The sequence below is a fragment of the Sprattus sprattus genome, assembly GCF_963457725.1.
Source record: "Sprattus sprattus genome assembly, chromosome: 2".
NCBI lineage: Eukaryota > Metazoa > Chordata > Actinopteri > Clupeiformes > Clupeidae > Sprattus > Sprattus sprattus.
Genome location: NC_137921.1, coordinates 57,639,313 through 57,653,308, shown reverse-complemented (window position 1 = coordinate 57,653,308; position 13,996 = coordinate 57,639,313). Strand labels below are relative to the sequence as shown.

General features: G+C 46.3%; 1 protein-coding gene across 1 annotated transcript in view; it reads right to left on the bottom strand.

Annotated features, from left to right (window-relative positions):
• Nucleotides 1–13,996, bottom strand: part of atp13a3 (ATPase 13A3) — a gene marked incomplete at its 3' end in the record, with an annotated part of 40,100 nt that continues 26,104 nt past the window's right edge. The window contains exons 15-33 of the mRNA XM_080833465.1: nt 13,794–13,944; nt 12,477–12,593; nt 12,009–12,026; nt 11,728–11,881; nt 11,346–11,466; nt 10,832–10,956; nt 9,809–9,981; nt 8,511–8,639; nt 8,109–8,188; nt 7,826–7,868; nt 7,374–7,483; nt 6,929–7,025; nt 6,716–6,788; nt 6,335–6,512; nt 5,592–5,773; nt 3,284–3,372; nt 3,079–3,159; nt 2,198–2,290; nt 1–219 (exon numbers count right to left, since the gene is read on the bottom strand). Of these exons, the coding sequence (XP_080689591.1) occupies nt 1–219; nt 2,198–2,290; nt 3,079–3,159; nt 3,284–3,372; nt 5,592–5,773; nt 6,335–6,512; nt 6,716–6,788; nt 6,929–7,025; nt 7,374–7,483; nt 7,826–7,868; nt 8,109–8,188; nt 8,511–8,639; nt 9,809–9,981; nt 10,832–10,956; nt 11,346–11,466; nt 11,728–11,881; nt 12,009–12,026; nt 12,477–12,593; nt 13,794–13,944 (2,233 nt within the window). The remainder of the gene's footprint in view (nt 220–2,197; nt 2,291–3,078; nt 3,160–3,283; nt 3,373–5,591; nt 5,774–6,334; nt 6,513–6,715; nt 6,789–6,928; nt 7,026–7,373; nt 7,484–7,825; nt 7,869–8,108; nt 8,189–8,510; nt 8,640–9,808; nt 9,982–10,831; nt 10,957–11,345; nt 11,467–11,727; nt 11,882–12,008; nt 12,027–12,476; nt 12,594–13,793; nt 13,945–13,996) is intronic.

The following is a 13,996-nucleotide window of genomic DNA, read 5'->3' as shown; positions in this document are numbered from 1 at the left end:
CTAGGATGCAGCGATGATTTGGTAAGAGCCGTTCTCTGGCCGTGGTGGGGATTGGTCTGGAGGGGGGGGCTTGGCCTCGGTGGTGGTTTTGGGTTTGGGGGGCCAGTCGGGGTCCACGCTGAGCTCCTGGGCCAGGTGCATGTAGCGCGCTTTGGGCACCTTGCTCCTCCGGCAGCAGATCCACGACACCCATGTGCCACCCCACTCGTCAATACTGCCCTACACACAGACAGACAGACAGACAGACAGACAGACAGAGGGTGAGATAATAAAGAAACAAAGCAGTGGATTTGAAATATTTAAACCAAAAGATGCTGACTTTTTAAAATTCTTTCTGTGTTTAAAGGGATGACATTTTTTTTTTATTTTTTACAAAAAATAAAACTTTATAAATAAAAAAAAACAGTAACCATGACAGGCATTTGAATGCAAAACAGTCCATGCCATGCAGTTGCCAACTAAATCTGCTGGAGGCCTAAAAGCTTGGTAGACAGTTTTCATAAAGAATGTTCAATGGTACGTGGCAGTCAAACCAATCAAGCTTTCATGTGACACTTCAGAACTGAGCTGTGTCACAGAGTATTCTAGTGCAAGACTGGGACACTGGCCTCATTTCTATCTGAAGATGATGCTGGTGCAGTCGCCACTGACTGTCAGTTACCATCATCAGGGTCAGTCTTACCATCAGCTCAGAAAACAAGTGGGCGAGACTCAACCCCTTTACACTGTTCATGCTCAGCACTAGCAGAGATACATACCTGAGTCATACCGCTCATCCATGTACATGTGCGTGTATACACTTACGTACACACACACACACACACACACACACACACACACACACATACATATGCACACAAACCCCGCACTCATATACATATGCACACACACACACACACACACACACACACACACACACACACACTCATATACACACACACACACACTCACTCATATACATACGCACGCACATGCGCACACACACACACACACACACACTCATATACATATGCACACACAAGACAGAAAGAAGCCTGATGGGCATGCAGCATTACAGGAGCCAAGAGACAGAGAGAAGGTCAACACAGACAGAGGAACAGGGGTAATCGTTTCCCCTGAACTGCACCAGCAGCGGGTGGCCACTAGGGGGCAAAGAGCATATGGGAAATCAGGTTTCAGCATGCAGAGGCAAGGGTTAAGAAGAGTGTTGTGTTATGGTAGGAGAGAACAAACAGCCCGGACCAGATGGAAATGCATATGCAGCAGAAGTATAAATAGACTGCAGGAGTCAGAAATTCAATCGGGATTTCAGTGCAACTGCATGAACCCGTCTGTCTACAGCGAGGCAGCCGCTGGATTGACCTCAGTTACGCTGTTACAGTCTTCGTTTATATTTATATTCAACACCACTACACTATTCACTCATATGCAATATTAACATTTGTGGTTCAAATCACAATTATTGAGAAAATATATATATATATACATATTCTTCAAAAATGTAAAAAAAAAAATACAAGTTAAAGTTTCAAAAATGTGTACTACTCTGCTCACTCATACTTTCACAGTGAGGTGTCTTGCTCAATATTCCCTTACTCTAGGAGATGTCAAGCACTTGGCTAAATGAAGTTAACAGTGGCAATCTCAAGTGACTAATATTTAAGTCCACAACACAAGGGCTAGCTGCTTATTAACCGGTTAGCAACAAATCAACAATGATTACAAGCACACTGCACACCCAGTTTAAGGTGACCAAGTCAAAAGGAGTACATTACAGTCTTATTCCATTTACTTTGACATCTCTACCTTACTCTGCAGAGGAGCTTGAGCTAAGTGAAGTCAGAGTTTTTCTGTGCATGTAAACACTGTTGATAGCTATATTTCTAGGAACCACATCGGTCAATGTTAGACACATAGACACTGGCTGATAAGCAAGTAAAGAAGAGGCAACACATCGATTATAACTCAATAGATCAGCAAGTGCCTTCTACATATGGACATTTGTGGAAAACACAACTGGATGAATGTAGACACTTTAGTCTACTATACTCTGCTTTTGCACTGTATTTCCTCTGGTCTGGAGGAGAAGAAACTCAGTCATGGGGAGGGAGGAAGGGAGGGGGGGGAGGTGGGGAGGGAGGGAGGGGGGGAGGGGACAGGAGTGCAGAGGAGGAAGGAGGAGGTGTGAGAGTCCAACCTGTGGTTTCGGGGTGGCAGGGTTGGCGGCGTAGCTGCCCTGCTTGTCTCGGCTGAACACAAGCTTCCATAAGACGACGTCAAGGACGAAGGTCTATGGAATGAGGCAGTGGTGGAGCGGGAGGAACGGAGAGAGCTACTGATCACATTTCTGCTTCATTCAAGATTTGCTTGTGTTTGTTGTTGTGTTTTATTTGTTTGTTTAATGTACTTCTGAACATTTGGAATACGCATGTACATTGTGCTGGCTTTGTGTTTGCTTTGCTGGTGCTGGTGGTGATTCAGGCTGTGCGTTAGTCATAAGAAGAGGCAGAGACGTTATGGTGCACAATACACAAATCACTTTGTATGGTGGATTAAGGATGTAAAACAGCTGATTGGACGGCTGTGGCAAACTCAGTCCAGGTTGATTGGGTGCCTCACAACCGTAGAGGCCAGGTAGCTGCGGCATTGGCTGATTGTCAAACTAACGTCTAGGAGGGGCGGAGCTTACTACTAATGATGACACTAGAGCGCAGTGCAAAGCCAAGGGTTGACACAGCCAATCAGAGTTGAGCACTGTGGTCTTCCCATCTCTGAGAGAGGTCCAATAGATTCTCTCTATCTCTCAGTTTCAGAAAAGATAAAGAACTGGAAGGAGATTAACTATAATAATTCACTCTCTGCAAGATCTAATGGTTTCAGCTGATAATTAATGGCATTATTGCATGAATATAAAAGACTATGAGGCAATTATGACCATGTTTCATGTGTGTACAGATAATGTGTCACAGGATTAGGACTAAAGCTCAATTTCAAAACAACTTTCATTTCAAATGTCAGACTTGACCCTACTGAACACATAAATTATGAACACTACTGTTTGTAAATAAAATGTCTTACCTCCATCACAATACAGACAACAGCATTGATGAAGACGATTAGCAGTATAGTGAGGCGCCATTGAAAAGGAACACAAACAATCTGGGGGGGGAAGTGGATACATTTTTTTTTTTTTTATGTTTAACTGATGATCTCCTGATAGCCTCTCAGACCTTGTGTAATTGTGTATAAATCTGTAGTCTGTCCCAAGCCATACGGCACTCACCTCCAAAAAGGTGTCAATGCCACTAATGGGGTAAAGCAAGATGAAGCACAGGAAGGCGTACAGACTGCAGGCCGACAGCACAAAGGGCCCTGTGGAGAGAAACAAGAGCCCCTCGGTATGTGACGGTGACTGGAACATGTTGAGGACACTTAAGAACAGCACGCATTAAAGGACCAATACGTAATATATTTCCTGTACTAAACCATAATATGAACATGATGTGTCAGCAGAGATTAAGGAAACATGCTAAACTGAAATACTGGCTTCTCTGACAACAATGCTACAGCCAGTATACACTCCTTTTCACATTTCTGTTTCCAGAGTGGAACTTCTCTGTGTTTAGGCCTGTGTGATTCCGCACATTGCCCATTTCTCCAGTACTACTTTGACATCCCAGGTTGCCAGATGAACGTGAACACAGCATGAGACTGTAATGAAAGTAAGCAAACAAACATGCAGCTTTTGATAAGGATGAGCCTAGGAGGTTTAAGACCGATGCTGAGTTGCCAAATCTTCTCCTGAATAGGTAAGCATTTAGCTTCAGCTAAGGTTAACTAACCGTAACTAATTAATCACGGCTTCTAGAAGGGATGGGCGTTTTAAGGAATTTCAACATTCCAGAGCTAACATTAATACTCTGTGGTACGTGTGCAGCTGGGTTATTAAGGTAACAATTTGAAAGACACAATCAGTGAAGTGATCCCAAGTAGAGCTGGCTAAAGCTGTCTTGCTAACCCTGGCTAATGTACGGTTATCAGTCACAGCAGAGGAGCGACAGGCCACGGCAGTGACTGCGTGACAGTCAAACTTGCAGTTTCTGGTGTATATTTCTATATTGATTCAATTTTTGCGAGAATTAGACACTCTCCTCTCTATGTCGTTCTTCATCTGTGTCTTGGACCAGGACCATACCCCTCAAGTCTTGTGTTATTTCTGACTCATGTCTCATGTAAGTGACACAGAATCTCAAAGAACATTATACTATTGTGGAGTGCAAGTGAGACATTTTCATGTCCGCACTGTGTGGATTACTATGTCTGTGTAGCAGTTTAAGGCTACTATAGTAAACAAAGTTTCAATACAAATGTAACGATATGCTTGCACGTGTTGTATTTGTGTGTGTATGTGTGGGCTGTGGGGATGGCTCACAGACTTCAATCTGATCTCAGACATGTTTACTTGTTCAATCACTGATCTCAGACATGTTGACTTGTTCAATCACTGATCTCAGACATGTTGACTTGTTCAATCACTGATCTCAGACATGTTGACTTGTTCAATCACTGATCTCAGACATGTTGACTTGATCAATCACTGATCTCAGACATGTTGACTTGACAAGTATGCTGGACCTGCACCCTCTCCTCTCTCTGATGCTCTTCCTCTAGATCCTCTGCCTCTCATACCACTTAGACCTGTACTCTCTTCTCTTTCTTCTCCTCCTTCTCCTCCTTCTCCTCTAGCTCATCCTCTCTGCCCTCTGCCTTTCGTAACTGGCTTTTCTTGACGCTGATGAGTGCACTTCATAACAGATCTGCATCAGGCTGCAACAAGGAAGAACACTAGGCTACTACTCCGAAAAATATGTGAAATGATTAATATGTTAAATGAATATGTTTAACAATTGAATCTGTTAAATGTATCAATTTGTTATTATCAGGGCCTGGAAAGAAGTAACCCCAACTCCATTAGGAAACCTATTTTCGGAGCAGTGGGCTTGTTTTCAGAATAACAGGCTGAGCTTTGGCTAACAGTCATTGTTAGCCATCTAGCCAAACAATATAAATACTCCTAATGTTAACATTAGCTGATCTACTTGCGTAGGACTCGTCATTGCTTGCCATTATCTAATGTTAAGCTTGTTCGTGTAGGTCCAGCGTCCTCAACCTAGCAACCCGCATGAGCTTCAAGTCTGTTCAGGAGGGGGAGAGGTGCAAGACAACGCTCTCCAATATTTTGAACTTGGAATTCAGTACAGATTTCAAACACTTTGTGTCCCGTCTACATGCTCCTTTAAAAACATACATGGTGGGCACTTTGGGTCAGTCTGTGTCTTGTAAGTTGTACAGAGGCTCTGACAAACTATTTTTTTTTGCTCTCTTTACAAGTGCTCATGTTTCATCGTGCCAGACAAAGGGCTGTGTTTATAATGGAGTTAATTTGGAACATCACGTCCAGACGCATGCCGGCACATGTTCACGGTGCTGTTTACATTTTTTGCTGATCCGGTCAGGCACTGCAGTCTCTGTAGGGAGTGTACCGTGGCAAATACAGTATGTTCAGAATGAAGCTGAAGTTTGGCACTCACAGTTCTTATAGCTCGGCTGTCGGAAGGGCTTCCCCTTGGAGAAGACGATGGCCACTATGAGGTACTGGAAAGAGGAGACGTAGAAGAGTGTAGTGTTCTCGTAGTTCTGGATGTTGTGGTCGTCCAGCTCGGTCTGATTGAGCTCCCCAGAGATGTTGCCTGAAGAGGACTGGTTGCAGGCACTACAATATAAGAAACAATAAAGAAAATCATCAAATCTCATAAAAATTCGATACATACATTACTATACCCAAATCCATGCAGCTTGAGCCATAAATAACAATCCAATGGTTTGAGTTGAGACCCAGTGCTAATGATAGACTTCCATGGCAGTCAACCTCCAACTGAAAACACTTAAAACAAACTTTCAAAAGCTCTAAATGTATCCATGGATCCATAATGACAGACTTAAAAGTCAGGAAAGCAGCCTTGCAAGCACAAAAACACATTCAACATGCAGTCTTCATTACACAAGATGAAACGCATCTCACATGAAGACATAATGTAGCATATCAGTGAACACACACAGGTTTGTGATCTCACCAGTCAACTGTACAAGGAGGAGGAGGAGACCTTTGGGAGTGTACACAGTAAAAACACAATGAACTAAAGCTGTCTATTAAGGAAGAACCAAGATAAATATACACGATGAGGTACATAATAATGTGAATCTGCAGGTGGCCCCTAGGGGGCGCTCTAGGGCCAGACCCTAGCCACACGCACTGGCTGGGTGGAGTACTCACTCGGACAACGGGGTCCACATCTGGTACCAGCTCTGCTGGCGGACCCAGAGGAAGGCCAGGGTCTGGAAGCCGAGGCAGACGAGGATCTGGGTGAGTACGGAGAAGAGCAGCGGCCCTGAGATCAGACCAGACGGGGGGCGCCGTGGGACCAGCTCCTTCCATGCCGGGTTCAGACTCACTGCGGGCGGCACAGACACACACAGATCACAACCCACACACCCATGTCAACACAAAGGCATGTGTATGAACGAGCAAACCTATGTTAGTGCTATATGCAAACACACACACACACATTCAAACACACACACACACACACTTTTGTCCGAGGACAGTGAAAGGCTACATAAGACAGACATCTGCGAAAACTGGTCACAAGCTTACTGGTGAAGACGATTAGGAGGATGATGGCAATGTCGATGAAGAGGAACTGGAAGTCTCCCAGGTTGCTAAGGATCTGAAACAGACGCCAGAGTAGCCCTCGTCAGCACCAAACACAGCAGGCCGTGGGACTCTACAGAACCACAGAGGAAGCGGCTGTGGCCACAACGCACACGACTCTGAGCTCTGGAGAAGAAGACCGGGGCAGGGACTTACCGAGTAGAGCAGGGTGACACTGATGTACTGGATGATGCTGTAGAGGGCCATAAACTTGAACACACAAAAGGAGGTGATGAGAGCTGCTCGGCCTTCCCTGCGGAGAGAAGTAGAGTGCAGCCGTGTTAGAGACAGAGTCCCATCTATTTACTTCAACACAACTGGAACTCAAAGAACTTCAAGCAGCTTCGTCACATTATTTTATCTCGAGTTACCGGACAAATTATGTGAGATACTACAAATGGAACAAATTATGAGACATGCTTGTGCTCAGTGCTCTGGTAATGTTCATATAAAGCAGCACTTTGACTTAATGATGCCCCTACACTTCAGTATGTAACAATATTACGGAGAAAGCATATCAAATCATGTTTTGACATCAAGGTCCCAAATAAAACCCTCCTTAGCGGCCCTGAGCTGCGTGTGTTTGCGATGCCGCCTGTACCTGATGAGGTTGGGCACACAGGAGATGTTGGGCGTTCTGGAGGTGAAGGGGGAGGCCACAGACGCCTCCAGCTCCGACAGAGAGATGCCGCCATGGGCTCTCTTCAGGGCCTGATGAGAGAAGGGTCCAACACACACAGCACAGAAATCAGAGCGCACACGTAATGCAGTCTGCTCAGTGCTATTAAAGTAGGTGTTTCAAATATATAAATACATAAAAAAAGTGCCATTCAAAGAGAGAATGGAACAAGAGAAATGAACAAGTTGGACCAGTTAGTGCAGTGTAGACCCCCTTATCTCTCTTTAGAGATGTACAATTACAGACACATCATTTACAGTGGATCGAACACATTTGGGGGATTAGGTCATACAAGGACAGAGGATCAATTCAGTGGTTGTGTGTGTGTGTGCGCTAGTGTGTGAAATCTGTAAATATAAAAAAAAGCCTCTTACACCACAGTCGTTAGCACCATCACCACACATTCCCACGAAATAGCTGAAAAGGAAGAAGGAGAAGCCCTTGAGCCATACAAGTGTGTGTGTGTGTGTGTGTGTGTGTGTGTGTGTGTGTGTGTGTGTGTGTGTGTGTGTGTGTGTGTGAATAGGAAAGTGTACATAAAAGTGTGTGACTGCCCCATCCCTGCACAAATGTGTATTTTCCACGTATATGTGTGTGCTTGTTCTTGTACACATGTTTGTGTATGTGTGTGTATGTCTGGAAGGAATGAACACTCACTCGACACTCTGCAGTGCCTCCACCAGTTGTGTCTTCTGATCTGGGGCCATCCTGGCAAACACCGTCCCATGGAGCACCAGCTGTCAATCAATCACACACTGAGGTTCAGCGACTACACAACACTACTGAACGTGGCTGTTTGGAACAGTCAAGAAGCCAGGCTTCCTCAGAATGAAATGATTTGAGACTCAATTGTGATGCTTATTTTCAAACGTTGTATAGGTCTACCAGTTCATCGATCTTGTTGCTATGTAGGCCTACTGCCCTCTGGCCCTGTAAGCCAACTTCACACTACCAACAAAGTACTGACAAATTGGAAGCAGATATAATAATGACTCATTACACCTGGACCAAACACTAGTGTCCCCATAGCCCTCGGGGCTGTGATGGCTTGGTGGCTACCTTCTGCATCAGGTCCTGGAAGTGTTCCGTGATCACGGCGAAGGCCTTGCCGCTCATGGCAAAGTGGTAACGCTCCTGCGGCTTCAACTCATCCCCCTGGGTCACGTCCTCCAGGCTGATCTCCACATCCTGTTCACACAGGAAGTGGCAGACAGGTGTTAAAAGGGGACAATGATATTTCAGAGGTCACCATAGCACTGCGGTTTGGGTGCAGTGGTTTGTGGACAGAGAGTGTTGAGGGAGGGCATACTGCATGTGTGCACCCAATATGGCAGATGGTATTTTGGCAGTGAAACTGGCTAGTTTTGACCAGCACGGAGACAAAAGGACTGAAAGAATGTTCGAGCCCGTGGAAACTATGGACCAATATCTATGCAAATAACCAAGGAAAGAATAACGCAAGGCAATGCTTGAAAAAAAAACATCATCATGCATACAGATGCTTTCTTGTGGGTCATGCAAATTCAACCCTGGCAGTTCCAGCACACCTTCAGGATTTACATGAAGAGGAAACAGCCCCCGACTAAGGGCTCCTCAGGGTGGGAGGGCTGCTCTGCTTCCTCTGGGCCCGATTACTACAGCCGTGTGTGTGTGTGTGTGTGTGTGTGTGTGTGCGTGTGAGTGTGTCTGTACTGCAGCAGGCCCACTCAGCTGTCCATTGTTTTCACAGGCAGCCAGACAGCACGGCCTCCCTGGGCCACTTCGGACCAACAAAACACATTCATTCATTCCTTACACCCAACGTCACTGCCATTTCTGAACACTGAAGTCATAAACACTCTCTCACACACACACACACACACACACACACACGCACACACACACACAAGCACACACACACACAAGCACACACAGTAAGCCTTTAACTGACACTCAAGATTAGTGTGTTTGTGTAACTCAGTGAAGCAGGGGTCAGGACTGGAGCTGGAGCTGAGGCTAATCCCAGGGCAGTCACATAGACAGGTGGGTAGAGCCCTGGAGAAAGGGATGGATCTGATCTGATCTGGATGGATGGATGGAGGCTCTGGGTGCTTGAATATCAAGTGTGTCACAACATGTTGCTGTGACCCTTTGTTCTAGAGCTTGTTGATCGTGTGTTCTTTGTATTTGTAACCCTTCCTGTATTTTGGTTGGAATGACAGATAAACCCCGGGCTTAGCCGTAGTATTTCTAGTCCACTCAACGATGCTTAATACAAAAAAATAAAATACATATTTTAAGCTAATTTGAAGGCATTTTCCAGATCATGTGATGCTGTAAGTTGTGGTGCTCTTATATGTCCAACAGGGGGCGCTGACCTCCAGCTGTGCGGCCTTGCTGGAGTTCTTGGTGGGGTTGTCAGCATAGCGCCAATCGATCTTGGCCGCCTGGCCGTCCTTGGGGGGCAGCGCGTCGGCGATGATCACCCGGTCCTCAGGAGGGATCATCCCACAGTCCCGTGCTACTGATATGGCCGTCAGCATGTTGTCACCTGAGCCAATCAGACACGCACAGACAAAGAGAGGGAGGAGAGAGAGAGAAAAAGAAAAAAGCAGTGAGAAATTTCAGCGGAAAGGGCCGAGAAAGATGGAGAAAGAGACTCAAACTAATCCTCATTTTCACATGGCCTGACTTCATGGATGTAAAGAAGGATGCTTTCATTCTTCAGGGCTTTCAGGCACAGCGTGGTTATATATGCACTCTGGCAACGACCCAGAAGGCTGCGTGACCCTGGCCAGGTTGTGTGTGTGTGTGTGTGTGTGTGTGTGTGTGTGGGGGCGAGGCCGGTGGCGGTGAAACTCAATCTAAGAGCATGATTACATTTACAATGGAGGGGAGCCGCCAGCTAGCCAGCCTCTGGCTCTGGACTTTGGAGGTCTTTGACGGTAAGCTGCAGCACTGAACGCTTTATTGGACGGGATTCCAGGAATGCCTCACAAATACGGGGGGAATTAAGCCCTGAGCCTCGCAGGAAAAACAAGCACCCTTCGTTCCCTGTACCTCTGCCTCTCCCTTCTTTCTGCCGATGCCCACCCTCTCCACCTCACGCTTCAGAAAGGTGGGTGAACTGCTGCTCAACTACAGCGGGTTGAGGGCATTCTGAGGTGTACATATTCCCTCTGCACATCAACACTCGCTTGTGTTCTATCATAAACCTTTCATGAATGACTCAAGTCACAACAGATCCAAGAGGATCTCTGGCATGCAGTAAAAGACTGCAGCAAAGGGCCTTTTGAAGTGCAGGCAAGCTTCCACTTGCCAGCAGAAATGCCAACAGAAAGCCATCCTCTGCACAACCCTGCCCACCATTTCAGTGTTAAGGGGGCTGAGCATGCTTGTACCTGTGACCATGACGGTGCGGATGTGGGCTCTCCGGAGGTCCTCCAGTACCGCAGGGGTCTCCGGTTTCAGTTTGTTCTGCATGATGATCAGGCCAAGGAAGTCCATGTTGGCCTCTATGTGATCCCTTAAAACACAAACAACACATTTCCTGCGTGTCAGAATGACCCCAGTTAGGGGAGTGGAAAAAAGAAAAACAGCAGGCAAGGCATACGCTGTACCTGCCTGGGTTGGAGAGGGTCACTTCAGGTCAAACAGTAACAAGAAATGTAAACACAAGCTACTGTGATCTGTCCGACCTCAGTCAGTGGTGTATTGTGGTGTGGGTTATATATTATACAGCACGTATGAGGTCAACCAGACTGTTCCTCCATGGTAAACGTTTAACTATGAATACCATTGAGAGAAGGGAGTGCTGCACTCCACTCCCACAGGCGCACACACACACACACACACACACACACACACACACACACACACACACACACACTCTCTCTGTGCCCTTTAGAGGCCTACCGATTCACGTTCTGGACTTTGTGCCAGGACAGTTTGGACTCCAGGCGTCGGTGTGCCAGGGCAATGACCCGGAAGCCCTGTTTTGTGTAATCCTCCAGTACCTCTGGAAAGTCCTCTGGAACTGAATCATGGGGAAAAAATAAGATATTTTCTTAGGGTCGAAAAGAAGCATCTGGTTTAATTCCTGGTCTAATCAGTTCACCATTTCTTTACTGAGTACTGAAGCTAAGGCATTTTGTCCCTAAACTCAGCTAGTCAATTACAGAAAGTTTCGTTTTTTTCTGTATCCATTACAAGACAGTCCTTTAGCTAATTATACACTAGAAATACTTGAGAACAAAAAGAAGGGAGGGAAGTGAAAGAGCAGCCCTGTTGTGCCCACCAGAGTCCTTCTTGCAGAGGCTGGCCACCACCTCAGGGGCCCCCTTGAGGAAGGCGTCCATGCGCTTCTCCCCGAGCGTCCGCGTCACCACGCTCATCCGCTGCAGGGCTGAGGAGAAGGGAAACTGACGCACTATCCCGATCTCGTAGCCCACCTGCTGCAAAAGAACAGGGGGGGCATTGGAGCGAGCGAGTGGAGTTTGTGCTACTGTGAATGCTGGTATGCAAGATTCATGCGGCTGCGACTGGTGTGTGTGTGTCTCGTCTTGCGTGTCAACTCACCGACAACTCATACAGCTCCTGTGGAAGGGATGGAGTGAGAGTGGGAGACAGTCATTAGAGTGAGCTGATCAGTTCAGTGGAGCGTTAGGGTTAGTGATTAGCCTTAGCTGTAGGTCAGGTCAAATCAGACAGGCCTACTGGTATACAATATTACAGATCCCAGTATTGCAGATCCCAGTTACCACTATGCATCACATCACCCCAACGTGCAAAAGAAGTGACATCAGAATCTGTGATCTACGACTCTCTCAAAAGTACACAAAGCATGCATACTATTTTACTATACCAGAGAACTCATTCAAAAAGTTATTTGTCAAGTGCAACAGAAGGATAAAGGGGAATCATTTCTAAAAAGTTTAACCAGCAGAACCATTCGGCCCAAGCACTGCCAGTCTAATCGAGCCAAGTTAGACCCCAAGGGTGTGTGTGTGTGTGTGTGAGTGCAGAGACAGGGAGGACACACTGTACCATGTCCTGATCGGGTGACATGATGGGCTCCGGAAGGAGCTGCTTGGGCGGCCGCACCACAGTGGGCATGATGCGGTTATGAAGCGACGTCTCCTCCTCTGTGGCTTCCTCCAGGATCTGAGACACACACACACACACACACACACACACACACACACACACACACACACACACACACACACACACACACACACACACACACACACACACACACACACACACACACACACACACACACACAAACACAAACACACACACACACACACACACACACACACACACACATCAGGGAGATATGCAATAACCAATGCACTCATACAAAGCCAATAACTATGATATATATATATTTTTAAATGAAGAGGCACATGTACACACACACACACACACACACACACACACACACACAGAATCATAACCATGATCAAAATTAGAGGCAATCTCAGAGTACCAGTGCTTTGAACCCTATATGCAGCCACAGCCATAACCCTCACAGCGTCCTGCTTGAGGACACAAACCAAGCCTGCTGCCATACAAAGACGTGTGCGCTACAAGGCCACTTCAGAGCACATCTGCACTCTTTTGAAAGATAAAACCACTTGAAATGCCAGATTTGCCAAAGGTCCACGTGAGTAAAAATGGATCAGCATGCTCTAGCGTGCTAGCGCACATGACCGTGACCGGTCAGCAGGTTCGCAGGACTGATTGTACTTCAGCTAAACTTGCCTGCACATATGACTAACCAATCAAAAATGCTGCAGTGTTAAATCAAGTCTACATAGATCTGAGTGTTCCATTCTGTAATAAAATGGCTGAAAAAAACATTCCGTTTGTTGATGTTCTGTGAAATTACATCCAACCACCAGGAAAACAAGTCTTGATTAATATTAGTCTGCTAGCGCTAGCGGAGGTCACGCCAGAGGCTGCTTTAATCAGTCACGCTATTATCAGCAGAGTCCTGAGAAAGTTTCCGTAACACTAACAGTAACTGTACTTTTTTTGTCTGTAGTTCAGCTTAAAGGATTCAGGATTAAATGGTTCCGTCTTGGTTTGGACATAAACTGTAACTGATCACCTGACCAACATGAAGGAGTCATCCCGCCTGCGGTCATAAAGACTTTAGCACATCTGGAGTTCATCATTTCAGTGGTTTTGACAAGTCTAAGTGTACTTTTTAAGTGTCTAAGTGTATTCTAACCATACTTTTGGCCTGCTTGTTCGGGTGTGTTCAGAGTCACTAGTTTGAGTGAAAGTGTAACCCCAGCCTGGGTACATTACAAGACGTCATGAGTGTAGCACTGCTTGGGGATCACTACTCACCCAGCCAGTGGCCTCAAACATCTTGAGGTCCAGCGGGTCCCCTGAGATCTCCCCCTCGATCTTGGTGAGGGAGTGGCAGGTGGCCATGCACGCCACAAACTGGGACTTCACCAGACTCTCCTTGTAAGCGTTCTCCTCCGACAGCAGAAAACTAACAGACGATAATGGAGACAACAGCAGTTCACAATGGGAGCCGATCTCAG